The 12,319-nt window shown below is 44.6% G+C and overlaps 1 protein-coding gene across 1 annotated transcript; it reads right to left on the bottom strand.

Moving 5' to 3' along the window:
• Positions 1 to 866: 866 nt before the first annotated feature.
• Positions 867 to 11,708, bottom strand: ALDH5A1 (aldehyde dehydrogenase 5 family member A1). The gene is made up of 10 exons (XM_055800957.1): positions 11,378 to 11,708; positions 11,199 to 11,282; positions 9,573 to 9,743; positions 9,163 to 9,279; positions 8,584 to 8,727; positions 7,560 to 7,703; positions 6,128 to 6,286; positions 4,592 to 4,761; positions 3,768 to 3,826; positions 867 to 3,617 (listed from the first exon to the last, which is right to left on the bottom strand). The coding sequence occupies exons 1-10, from the start codon at positions 11,681 to 11,683 to the stop codon at positions 3,412 to 3,414; spliced, it is 1,560 nt and encodes a 519-aa protein (XP_055656932.1). The 5' UTR covers positions 11,684 to 11,708; the 3' UTR covers positions 867 to 3,411.
• Positions 11,709 to 12,319: the final 611 nt, after the last annotated feature.

The raw sequence follows: 12,319 nt of genomic DNA, 5'->3' as shown, positions 1-12,319 counted from the left end.
CTAGATGCAGTCTGCCAGCTACTGTGAACAAAATTAAGTACTAGGTAGTGGTTGGGCTTGACATACTTCTCAGTAAGCCTGACTGTCTGTCCTCACTGGTATTGGATCAATGTTAGCAGCATCAAAAGCCTCCCTCACCCATCCTGAGCACCCAGGGTAGCCTTGCCAGCTTAGCGTACCCATGGACAAGTGTTACTAGAGTGACTTGCAAAAAAAAAAAGCTTGTGCACTGTGGTTGGAGGTAACTTCTGCCTGTTAAAGCTAAAAATGCCAGTACCTAGTAGAACAGGTAAACATAGTTTCTCAAGAGTTTATTGCACAGAGAGGACAGGCAGTGGGGGATCAAACAACAGCTCTTTAAAGGGTAATACTGGAAAACAAAATGGAAATTGGCCATGACTAAGTCAGGATGGAAACTGAAGACGGTTTCTGAAGCTTCAAAACTGTATTAACTAAAAGAAAATAAAAAAGCTTCCAAAAATCGTTTTAAATCTTAAGTAAAATCTGCAGTAAAGAATTATGTCAGTAATCATATCCTGAAAGCAGGGAAAGCCACTCTAATCCACAAAGCCTAGATCGTGTGGTAGAATGTTTGGTTCAGATAAAAGACTTGCACACAAAATGACTGATGGTGTGTTGGTATGTCACAGTAGTCTCATTGATTTGATGTAGGTGCAAGGGACCGTAATTGGGGTAACCAAAATCTTACACCTCATGAACATGTGGATGCAAAGAAGTGTCGTCTTTCCCGTGTTAAAGCTGGGTTAAAAATATACTCTGTGCAAATCTGAGACTGAACTTAATGTGGCTGCTGTCAGATTGTCGAGTCCACATTTAATAAGGTAATAAACCACATAATCCAGTGCTTTCACAGAAGTTATTTATTAAATGAAAACATTTTTCCTATCACAGTTTTAACAGCCAGAAATTGCTAAACTTATCACAGGTGTAATCAACATAACTGAGGTGTGAGAATTCCAGTGTATCTTTTGTTGAAGAATCACAGCTTCTGTCATGAAGACAACTTTAAGATTATTCTGTGCTTAACTGAAGTAGACCTTACTGACACAAGGATACTATGCTGGACTCCAACCACAATCCAATCTAGACAAAGATATTTTTAAAGTTTATTACATATGTTATCTTCAGTTATGGTTTGTGCTTCTTACCAGGCATAGTAAAAGGTATCATTTGCTAGAAAAAAAGTAAACATTTACTCATTAATTTTAACAGTGCTATTATGGGAAAGACATCAAGTTTTTAAATGTACCAATGCATCAGATCAATAACTTTGCAATGAATAGAGCATGGGTTAAAGAATTTATCCTCCAGCTGCACCGTGCCAACAAGTACACCCACATTCAAGACTGCACTGTCATACAGCAGTGTGCCTGCATCACTGCGCTCTGGTACCCAGGCACCAAGTTATGGCCGCCGCCTTCCTAGTTACTTTTTGAGTGATGGACAAACATGTAGTGGCAGCCAGGGCTGGCAAACAGCTGCCTCTTCCACACCACTGTATTCCCCAAATTCAGGCAGCCTTGTGCGCTCAATAGCATAAGCTTAGAAGTTGGCTGTTAAGATAAGTTTCTTGCAACTAGTGTATAAATTGGCCATCCTTTTTCTGTTCTTGACAAGCACATAATGCTGCAACTGATAACAGTATTAAGTCCTTGCTATCTTAAATGTGCATCTTTGGTGCGCTGGAAATTACTGGAAGGGCAGCAAGCATCCTATAACCACCCTTCGGTTGGCATCATGTGCACACACGCTCCACTGCCAGATAATGTGCTCCAGACCCACCTGGTCTCAAGTGTTACACAAATAGAACCATAAAAAATAGTTAGAAATAATAAGTAGCAATCAATGCTACCTTATGTGCGCTTTAAAAAACCCCATGAAACTCAGTTCTGACTCGCTTTTCTTCCCCCATGCCCCCCCCAGGTCTTTTGCTACCTGGTACCTCTTTTCCTGACTGGATAAAATACCTTAAAATATCCCATTTCACAGGGTACATTCATTACTGTATAGGAAGAAGAGCTCTGTTGCCTCCTTCTATTTATTTTTAATAATTAATGGGTAAAGCCCCACCAAGTAAAGTTAACCAACGCAAATGAAATTTATTCCCCTTAGCTTCTGTAGTGCTGACTTATTTGCCAAATTAACATTGCATGGTTTTTGAAGTGCTGCTTTTGACTGCCATTAAAACAGCATTGCTTTTGTATTAAAGAAGCTTTATGTCATCTTTTGAAGGTGATAAAATAGTGAGGCGATGTGTAGAAGTCTCACCTCTTATCACTTCTATTTAAATCTTTATTAGGTCACAAGTTAGCCAAGTTTAAAGGCTTTTAAACATTCCTCCCTAATGGACATTCACCTGTGTAACCACAAATCCAATTCAAGGCACAAAGCCCATGGAATGTAACCATCTCTCTGCTCGTGTTCTTTGGAGGTGGTGAGTCATGTTCCTTTGGACACTGAACAACATTTGCATCAGCGACTGTACTTCTCCCAAAGGAAAGCCAAGTTGTTTTCATGAAAGGGAGCTTATCTGTATCGTCCTGTCACCGTCTGCGCTTCCTTCATACAACTTTTACAGCATCCCCTTACAATTCTGCAAGTTATTCTTGCAAGTAAGCATCCCATCTGCCTCCTCCCACTCACTAAGCCAGCAAGTCCTCGTCCTGGACTGTCCTGTTTCCAGGATGCTGGGGCTCACAAACCATCAAACAAGGGCTGTTTGATGTTTAATTCCAGGTGTGCAAGCTGTTAGGCACAAACTACAGCTGAGCAGGTGGCAGCTCTACAGCCAGCATTAATGTGCGCTGAAAAAGCTGTCAGTTTGCCTGAGTGGATACCGAGCTGTAGCTAAAAGCAATTCCTTAGCTTTCATAAGCATCAGATTCTCCCAAAATTAAAAAAGAAAAGAAAAAGACACTCCTGCTTCTAAAAGAGACTCACATAACCACATTAGAAAAGGTGAGTATTTACACAAAATTCTAAAGGGGACACTGCCGTCCCCCAAAGCGTTCCACATCCACACTGAAACATTACAGGCAGTAGAAAATAGGGGTCTGATTTCCCCTTGCCATAGATTATGATCTGTTTTCATTACGCACAAGTCTCCAAGTCCTCCCAGTTACACAGAGGTAATCCGAGAATAATAAATGTGCATTCTTCCCTACTCCTTACTAAAAATGATGGACATTGTGATCACATTGCTGAAAAAACATACAAAGAACGTGTAAAAACACAGCAGCACATAATACTGTAAATAGCTCTACACATACAGAACAGGGTTGCTTAGTTTTAAAGGCAGAAGTTGCATTCATACTTATTTCTGGTTCAAGAAGCTTATTAAAACTACAGCACTCTTTTCCAAGCTGTTGGGATTGTGCTTTTTGAAGATTTTTATAAGCCTCCAAAGCAGACATATTTTATTTCTAAGTATTCATCAATGCCGTATTTTGAACCTTCTCGCCCTAAGCCAGACTCCTTTACGCCACCAAAAGGACTCTCCACTGCTGAGATTATGCCTTCATTAACACCAACCATTCCAACTTCCAGCTGTTCTGCAACTCTCCAGATCTGGGCTGGATCTTGGGAGTAGAAATATCCTGCCGTGCAGACACAGACATAACAGGAATGAAATTAAAATCAGGAAGAACAGTTGCAGAAGACTGTAAAAAACAGACTTACTGACATTAAGAATCATCACCCCATAACGCTCATAAACCCACAGAAATACATTTATCTGACAGACATACCTGCTAAACCCACATTAGCTGCGTTCGCTATAGCAATAGCTTCTGCTTCAGTCTCAAATCTGTCAATATAAAGAGAAAAAAAAAAAAAAAATGAGGCCTGCGGTTCATCTACCGTCTTGCTGACTTACAAACAAGCAGCAGCCTTACCAGAAATAAGAAAGTCAAGATGCAGGCTTTTCCCAAAAGTGTATTTTAAACATCTAATGTAATTTTCACTTTGAAGCAATGGAGGAGTTCCTACCACTTCTTCTTAATTTAAACTGCGGTTAAGTCGTTCAGATTGCCTGTCTCCTCCCTAGATACTGGTAGCAAAAACATTTACTTCACATGGGTCACCCCACCAATTTCCCCAATTACACAAGCACTCTCAGCTAAGAGGTAACTGTATTTCTTCTATCCCATCCAGCTGCTCTGGATGGAGGCAGGGAAGGTTTTATGGAGAAAAGAGAGCTCTAAGTTACCCTTCATTAGAAAAACTTTGGACTAGCAAATCACAGGACAAACTGCAAAGTCCTGCCTCCTACTTCATAGCACTGATCATGAAGCTGATGAAAATTTTGTTGTTCTCTACCCTTGCTTAACTGCTAATACAATTTAAAATAAAATTTTCAAAAAGCTGCAGAGATGCTAAAATTGGGTCAGAAGAGAAACAAGCCACATAACCAAAGTAAGTCTTCACATGTGTAACCTAGTCTTATTACAAGACTTGTGTGATCCTACAAAAGCATCTTTTGGGAAACTGTCATTCAAATCTTATTTATTCAAAATAATCTTTCATTGGTTTTTTAATTGCGATTTTTAATCTGGAAAATGACTAATCTTACTTGATAACCGGTGCTAAAGGGCCAAATGTCTCCTCTTGGGTACAAAGCATTTTTGTTGTAACATTACTAAGTAATGTTGGCTCAAAGAAATTCTTCCCCAAGCTGTGTCGTTTCCCTCCAGTCACAACAGATGCTCCTTGAGAAACTGCATCATTTATGTGTCTCTCTACCTGAGGTAGGCAAAACAAAAATCAGAAACGCAGCATTTAGGAATGAACAATAGTGTATTTTCCACTGACAAAATTATTAATACTCTTCAGTATTAAATAGAAGATTTTTAGGAGGTTTATACTTTGTAGAACACCATTTTCAGTATTATTTAAAATTTCCCTTGGATTTTTATTTCTCTCAGTTTGACAATTTCAGAGGGATAAATTACAAGTATGGCCCCAGTCTCATGGATATTAAAGATTCAGCTTCTCTGTCGAAATGAAAAGGTTACATCTATTACGAGAACAAAAAAAAAGTCTTTGCAGGACTAAGTACACCTGGTATCAGTGATCAAGCATTATGAAAACAGATTTACATATCTGTCATTTAAAGAAAAACAGACAACTTTCAAGATGGTACTGGCAAGAACATTTTCTACCCCCTACACCTACAATTCATCCAAAGATGAGAAAGTAATGAGAAGACTGAAGTAGCAGTCGCCACCTAGAATACTGTCCTTTGAAATTACAGAAAGGCAGGTAGTGACTATATACGTGTGTGTATACAAGTCCTTGCTTATTTAGATGTATATCATACACACACACACTATACTTCTGTGATGCACAAAGGGAAGGCAGGAAGTAAAGACCTAAAGTACAGAGTATCCTCTGTCTCCCAAGTAACTCGGAATATTTCCATATTCTATTATTTGATAAGCAGAAAGATTCTGGCAGCGTTCGAGTGTAACGGGATTAAAACCAAGCCTGCGTATAACTGAGCCATAGTATCTTAGAAAGTATGAACCACATAATTTAATAATCTTTAATCTTAAGGAAAAGTAAAATATTACAGAAAATGTGACTTACTGTGATTTTACAAAAAAATAATTTCCTGAAGTCATGAGTCACCCACAACAGAAGACCCAAACCATGCACGTTAATGTTTCAAGTCATTACAACATCCAGAGTTCTAGTATTTTTAACTTCAATTTATTATTTGGCTTAGCTTTTTCCAAAACAGAGGCACTGTTCTTCCAAGTAAGTTGTCATTCACATTGCTTCAGAGCTGCAGGATCACCACACAACTCTCACAGTATATCCAATTTCAGTAAAGATTCCTGAGAACAGTTAGGAATAATCGGGAGGAATCTGTTTCTCCTAAAGCAGGAATCTCTTCTTCTCTTAATGGAAACAGGAATGATACATTAACTGGCTGCATCTGTTCGTCTGTCTGTGCACATGGACTTGGAGGAGGGAACATGCTTCCAGCCACACTGCAAATACATTCTATATTGCACTTTTTTACATGCTTGTTTTGTTAAATCTAGTTACTTTATAGCTCACAAAAAGAAAATTAAGATACCAAAAATGAAATATTTATTTATACCTTCTCCACTGCTTTTTCATTAATTAGTGGCCCTTGGGTAGTTTTTGCATCAAATCCACTTCCAACGTGTAGTTCTCTCTCTATAGCTTCTGCAAACTTTTCCACAAATTGGTCATGAATTCCCTTTTGTACTAGGAAACGGTTTGTGCAAACACAGGTCTGAAAACAAACACAAAAAGGAAAAACAAACAGTGGTTTATATTCTATTTAATCTATCCATTAATCAATTCTGGCCGCCAAGCCACAGTATCAGGTTACTACAGTGACCTGTCCTCTGCCTCCGATATATGGATCAACCAAGGTCCAGAAGCTGCAAGAAACGCCTTCTAATTAGACTGCAGAACGCTGGGCTGAGCAGCAGAACCTCAGATCACGCTTGGTGGTGTGGGGTCTTTTTTTCTAACTCCTTCATTAATTGAGTTTGAGTTTCCTTTCTTCCTGGAATTTGTCTTTAAGTGCTTTCAGTAGCCTACTTACTTGTGCTACCCCTTTGCTCTCACTGTGTCCTATTTTGATGGCTACAGTCTCTCACAAAGAACAGCTGCTTTATCTTTCTATGTAGCAGCAGAGGCACCTTTTACATTAGACCTTGTCCAATCTGTGACTGGTCACTCAGTGGTCCTTGTCCACATTCCATTGTTTTGTTTCTTTTCTTTCTCCCCAAGATCAGTCTTATTTTTAATTCTTGTGTTATTCAAGCAACATTTTCCCAACCAAATGACCTCCCAATCCCACCAAAACCTTGCTGCTTCTCCAAAGCTGGAGTTCGTCAGCTCATGTGTAGGGCTAATACCTACAAGGCTGGACCAGTCTCCGCACAGCCCTACTCAGCTGTTCTGGAAAGTGATGCTCTTAAAAAGTTTTTTACTCCAAGTAAAATAAATTTGAAGCAATGTACAATTGAATCCTGTCTATCACTTTTTTAAGCTACTCAATGTGGAAAAATCTAGCCACGAGTGTCTTAACAGATTTCGATCCCCTTAACTCCTGCTGGGTGTTAAGGAAAGACTTGGATCAAACACACAGTCTTACAGATAGAAACATTTAACCATGAGCCTTGAAGCCATGATTTTAAGAAAGAGCTAGGCACATGTTACAAAATATAATCCTGAGGACTCAGGCAGGATGGTGTCTTTTCAGAGCTGTAGTTCTCCAATGAATGTAATGCTACTAAAGCGTATGACTGGTGAACATCTCCCTTCTCACGGATATTACTGACTGCCACTATGTTGTGAAAGCACACAGGATGTTACAGTGGTGTTACGCAGACTTGCTGACAACTCGCTCGAGCGCCCAGAGCCATGCATGACTCCAGCATCTTTCTCTTCTCAATGAAATGTTCTATGCTTTCCTTTAACATAAAATAACTTGTTTACAGCTTAAACTACAGCAATTTGCTTTGCAGAATCAAGGACAAAAAGGTTACTCTTACCTGCCCTGAGTTTCTATACTTGGAAGCAAGGGCTCCTGCAACAGCATGCTCCACGTTGGCGCTGTCAAACACTATAAAAGGAGCGTGTCCTCCAAGCTCCATGGAAACTCGCTTCACAGTGCCAGCTGCGTGTTTCAGCAGTATCTGCAGGCAACAGAGGAGACAGAGGAGTCTGTACCTCTACCACATGTAAAGTGTGGAACCACAGATGGAAAGCAGTGAAAAACTAACTCTGGCAGGGAATTAATCTGCATCTTCTCTATAATGCTGGACCATCTGCCTTCTCATACAAAACAAGGACTAATTTCATTCAGTAAAATCTTTACAGATCAAATTCTGGTCAAGAAATAACAAAGAGAAGGATTTTCATCAATTTCAGGTCAGGTCAGGCTTTTATACACTAATATTGTCACTCTTGTTTGCTCGTTCTTTTCATTTTTTGGTAATAAAAATCTTGACTATTCTTAGAAAATTCTTCCACGATACGACAGAACTTGGGATCAAGATTTGCCTTGATACCAAGAGTTCTTCATTCTGCATACAGCTATCCCATAGAATTCTATAATCTTCTTGTCACTCTGCTGTTTTACTGATTTCATTTGAGATGGTGACAAGATTGCTTATTGACTAAGGTTGACAGGAGAGATTCAAGGGCCTCACTTCTCTAATACTTTCTCTCAACTGCAGAAGCCGTTCCTGAATAGCACCTTTGAACTCAACTACAGTGTTCTTATCAGTATGTTGTCATGCTATGATATGGAACAAGAGCATCTCTACAGAACTGTTCACATTATAATTTAATAAAGGGCAGTTATCCGAAGCTGCACACAGGCATCCTTCTGTGAAGTACTGATACTAAAGTAAACAGACAGTATCTCAAGCACACAATTATTTGGACAATCTGACAATCTGTGTACAGCAGCCAGAAAAGAAGAAGGCTCTGTATAAAGGCACAAACTTTGCCCCTACCTTTCCAGTATAACCACAGTAATAATCTTCAAGGATATTCTGTGCCCTTATGTACCTTTCCTGTTGCTGTAGAGCCAGTAAAAGATATTTTGGCTACCAATGGGTCAGTGCACAGAACCTCCCCTACAACCGGTGTCTGTTCTCTGGAACAAGGAACGACATTATACACTCCCGCTGGAATTCCAGCCTGGTTTGCAAGCTGCGACAAAAGAAACAGAGAATTTGCATTATCAGTGCATTTAGTATGAGGAATAGTCACTTAACATTTGTTTGTTTTGAAGAAGTCAGTCTGTAAGTCAGTGGAAGCCCAAAGTGCACAGCACAACTAGTAACAGATGCCATGGTGTCAAAAGAGCGGTTTCACTCTGGTTTAAGGCTGGCTGTCATTCAAAGTAACCAAGGGAAAAAGATAAAGATGTTTTGAGTAGCTAAACAGCCAGGTCCTCCTTGAGGCTCTAGGCCATGTCAGAGGCAACTTTCAGAGATTCTTACTAAATTAAAACCTGCAGCTCAAGTCAGCCAGTTTGCCCTTTCTTCATGTATGAAGCTGGCCGGAGTTATCTTCAAAGCCCACCAGACTCCCCACTTACAGCTGCAGCTCACTGCTAAGGTACACCTCCGCACAAAAGCTCACCTCCCCAAGAGCTAATGCTGATAAAGGTGTGTCCTCTGCAGGTTTCACCACCACCGTACAGCCAGCTGCCAGAGCTGCACCAACCTTCCGGGTAATCATAGCGCTGGGGAAATTCCACTGGATGAAAGAAAAAAGTACAATCAAACTGGAGAAAAGTTTGCCTCCCGTTCTTGCAGAAGTAGCTGATGTTTTCTGTGATTATGCGCTAACTTAAACAGACCTGCATCGCGTGCTTTGTCTAACTAAACATTACAGAGAAGCACTGCCAACCCAGGAAGAAGTGAGTAGAAGGCACAAAAGAAGCTTCACAAGGGTGTTCACCAGAGCTGGAGGAGACATAAGGCCACAGCCTCACACTGCGGGCTGAGCCAAAAACCCTCGCATGACTTGAAAAACTCAGCTATGCTTACTGGGGTTATAATGGCTGCCACTCCTACTGGCTGCTTCAGCACCAGGATTCTTCTGTCTTTCGCAGATGCTGGAATGACATCACCATAAACCCGGCGAGCTTCCTCCGCAAACCATTCCAGAAACGAGGCAGAATACAGGATTTCACCCTGTGCTTCTTTCAGAGGCTTCCCCTTTGATTAGATCAGATTGAAGACACACTGTAAGCAGCAGACCAAAGCAATAAAACCAAATTCAAGTAATTTCGGAGTTTCTGTTCTTTTCAGAGTATGTTATAATACCTCCAACACGTACACTGTGATCTCCAAAAAAGATTATGTGATCACATCAGCAGTAGCTGCGCAGCTCAAATCCACCAGCATTGTATGTTCAACATTTTGCATGTTGGTTCATACCTGCCTTGTGACAAGGAGCTAGACTAGCAAACACAGCACGTGTCTCTGCAGTTAGCTGCTACTACCATTCTGAAGAAGATGCAACTCATGGCGAAAGAGTTCCAAGTTTATGCCAGGGACATTTGTTTTGGGGAAGTATTACTTTGGACTACCTCCAGGTCTGATGCCACAGACTGAATGACCATTAGCAGCTGGGACACCACAGAGGAGCTGCTGAAGTATCTTCCAGCATGGTTTCATCTAAAATGATACCAGTCTGCAAGCTCCCAGTTTGCTCTGTGATGCAAACCAAAGCGCACCGAGTGAGTCCAACTTGCTTTAATAGCACTGCAATTTTTTCCCCCGAGTTAATGAAACTGATAAAACACAAGTATTTCTGCTGTGAAGACCCATCTGGGTCGCCAAAACTGTCACCAATATTGGGAATAAGAAAGCTCCTTAACGCCAATGTAGCATTAAGCAGCTGGCAATCCTTTACTGCAGTGCTGGATGCACAGGGGATTGCTCCACCTAACGTGCGTGCCACATTTAGGCAAGGTTATATAGACCATACGTATGTTTATGCATTAGACCTGTCGGAAGAGCCATACATATTCATTCATTTCCCAGAAATAGGTGGTATTGTGTTAATTAGGTGTCATGCATGCTCCTTACATGTATTTTAGTCTTCTGGGGGTCTCAAAGAAACAGTGAACCCTCTAGTTACAGCTGTCGGGGACCGAACCTCCATTTGCTTTCCCCATACAGACTTATCTTGACCACGGCTGAACTTCTTTTGCCAAATCTGGTTTCAGATCTGGCTTCGCAAGAAGACTGTTTTAGTGTTTTCTTGGAATTATTGATTAACCTTCCCTTAATGACACAACGTCACACAACGAACGTTTGATGGTAATTATCTAGAGTAATTCTACCGAAGCAAAGCACAGGCGCACCAAGGCCGCAGAGCACAACACGGGCCCATTCCTGCTGGCCGGTGGGTCCCACCATCGCCGCAGTCAGTGTCCTGCGTGTGTCCGAGGGAGGCACCCGAGGTGTCACCCGCCGACCCAAGGGCGCGACGCCAGTGCACAACGTGTCCCCTGGGCTCGGCTTTTTTAAGTGATGAAGGAGGGAAGGTACTGTGGCTAGGGTGACGGGCACGCAGGGTGTTCTGGTGCTGCCGGCTTGGGGTTATCTCGGTGCCGGCAGCCCTGTCAGGCTGGGCTGGCGGGGCCACCCCACCGCCGCACTCACGTTCTCCGCCGTTATGATCCGCGCCAGCTCCTCCCGGTTCTCCACCACCAGCTCGTACCACCGCCGCAGCAGCCGGCTCCTCTCCTGGGGACAGAGAAGGCTGCCGTGGCCGCTGCCCGCGCCTCCCGGCCCGCCCGCCCCGGCGGGACCCCCCTCCGCCACCTTCCGCGGCCGCTCACCTTGGCGGGGAGGCGGCCCCAGGCGGCGCCGGCCCGGTGCGCGGCCCGCACGGCCTCCCGCGCCTCGGCCGCCCCGCAGTCGGTCACCCTGCACAGCTCCGCGCCGCTGGCCGGGTCCCGCACCGGGAAGGCGCCGGCAGCCTCCACCCAGCGGCCGCCCACCAGCCCGCCCCGGCGCACCAGGCCGGCGGGGAGCGCCCAGCTGCCGCCCCGCGCCGGGGCCGCGGCCGGGGCCGGGGCCGGCGGGGGGACGAGGAGCAGGCGGCGGCGGGCGGCGGCAGCCCGGCCCGGCAGCAGGCCCGCCATGGCCGCGCAGCGCTGACAGGCGGCGGCGCCGCGGCCCAGCCCGCCCCGGAGGCGGAGCTCGGAGGGGCCGGGGCACGGCGGCGAGGCGGGGGCGCCGGGGCTGCCCCGCGGAGGGGGGCGGGGGGTTCCGCGTCCCGGCGCCCCGTGTGCCGGCGGCTGGGGTGCTGGTGGCTGCGCTGCAGCGGTACCGGCCCGCGGGGGGCTGTGGTCGCGCTGGGGCCGTGGCCCTTGCCTTGGTCCCCTGGGTCCCGTGGCGGCAGTGGCCAGTGCCCCGTGGGGGCCGGTGGCCCTCGCCTCCTTCTGCTGGGTCCTATAATGGCTGTGGTTGATCGTCTGCCCTGAGGGCTACTGGCCCTCACCTCCGCCTGCTGGGTCCTGTGGTGGCCATGGTCGGTCTCTGCTGAGGGGGCTGGTGGCCCTCACCTCTGTCTGCTGGGTACCATAATGGCTGCGGTCAGCCTCTGCCACGAGGGCTAGTGGCCCCTGCCTCTCTCTGCTGGGTCCCGTGGTGGCCATGGTTGGTCTCTGTCATGGCCCTCACCTCCATCTGCTGGGTCCCATGGTGGCCATGGTCAGCCTCTGCCACGAGGGCTAGTGGCCCTCACCTCCATCTGCTGGGTCCCGTGGTGGCCATGG

The sequence above is a fragment of the Falco peregrinus genome, chromosome 3 (assembly GCF_023634155.1).
Source record: "Falco peregrinus isolate bFalPer1 chromosome 3, bFalPer1.pri, whole genome shotgun sequence".
NCBI classification, from domain to species: Eukaryota; Metazoa; Chordata; class Aves; order Falconiformes; family Falconidae; genus Falco; species Falco peregrinus.
Note: the sequence above shows the minus strand (reverse complement) of the source record. Positions and strands in the feature narration are given on the sequence as shown.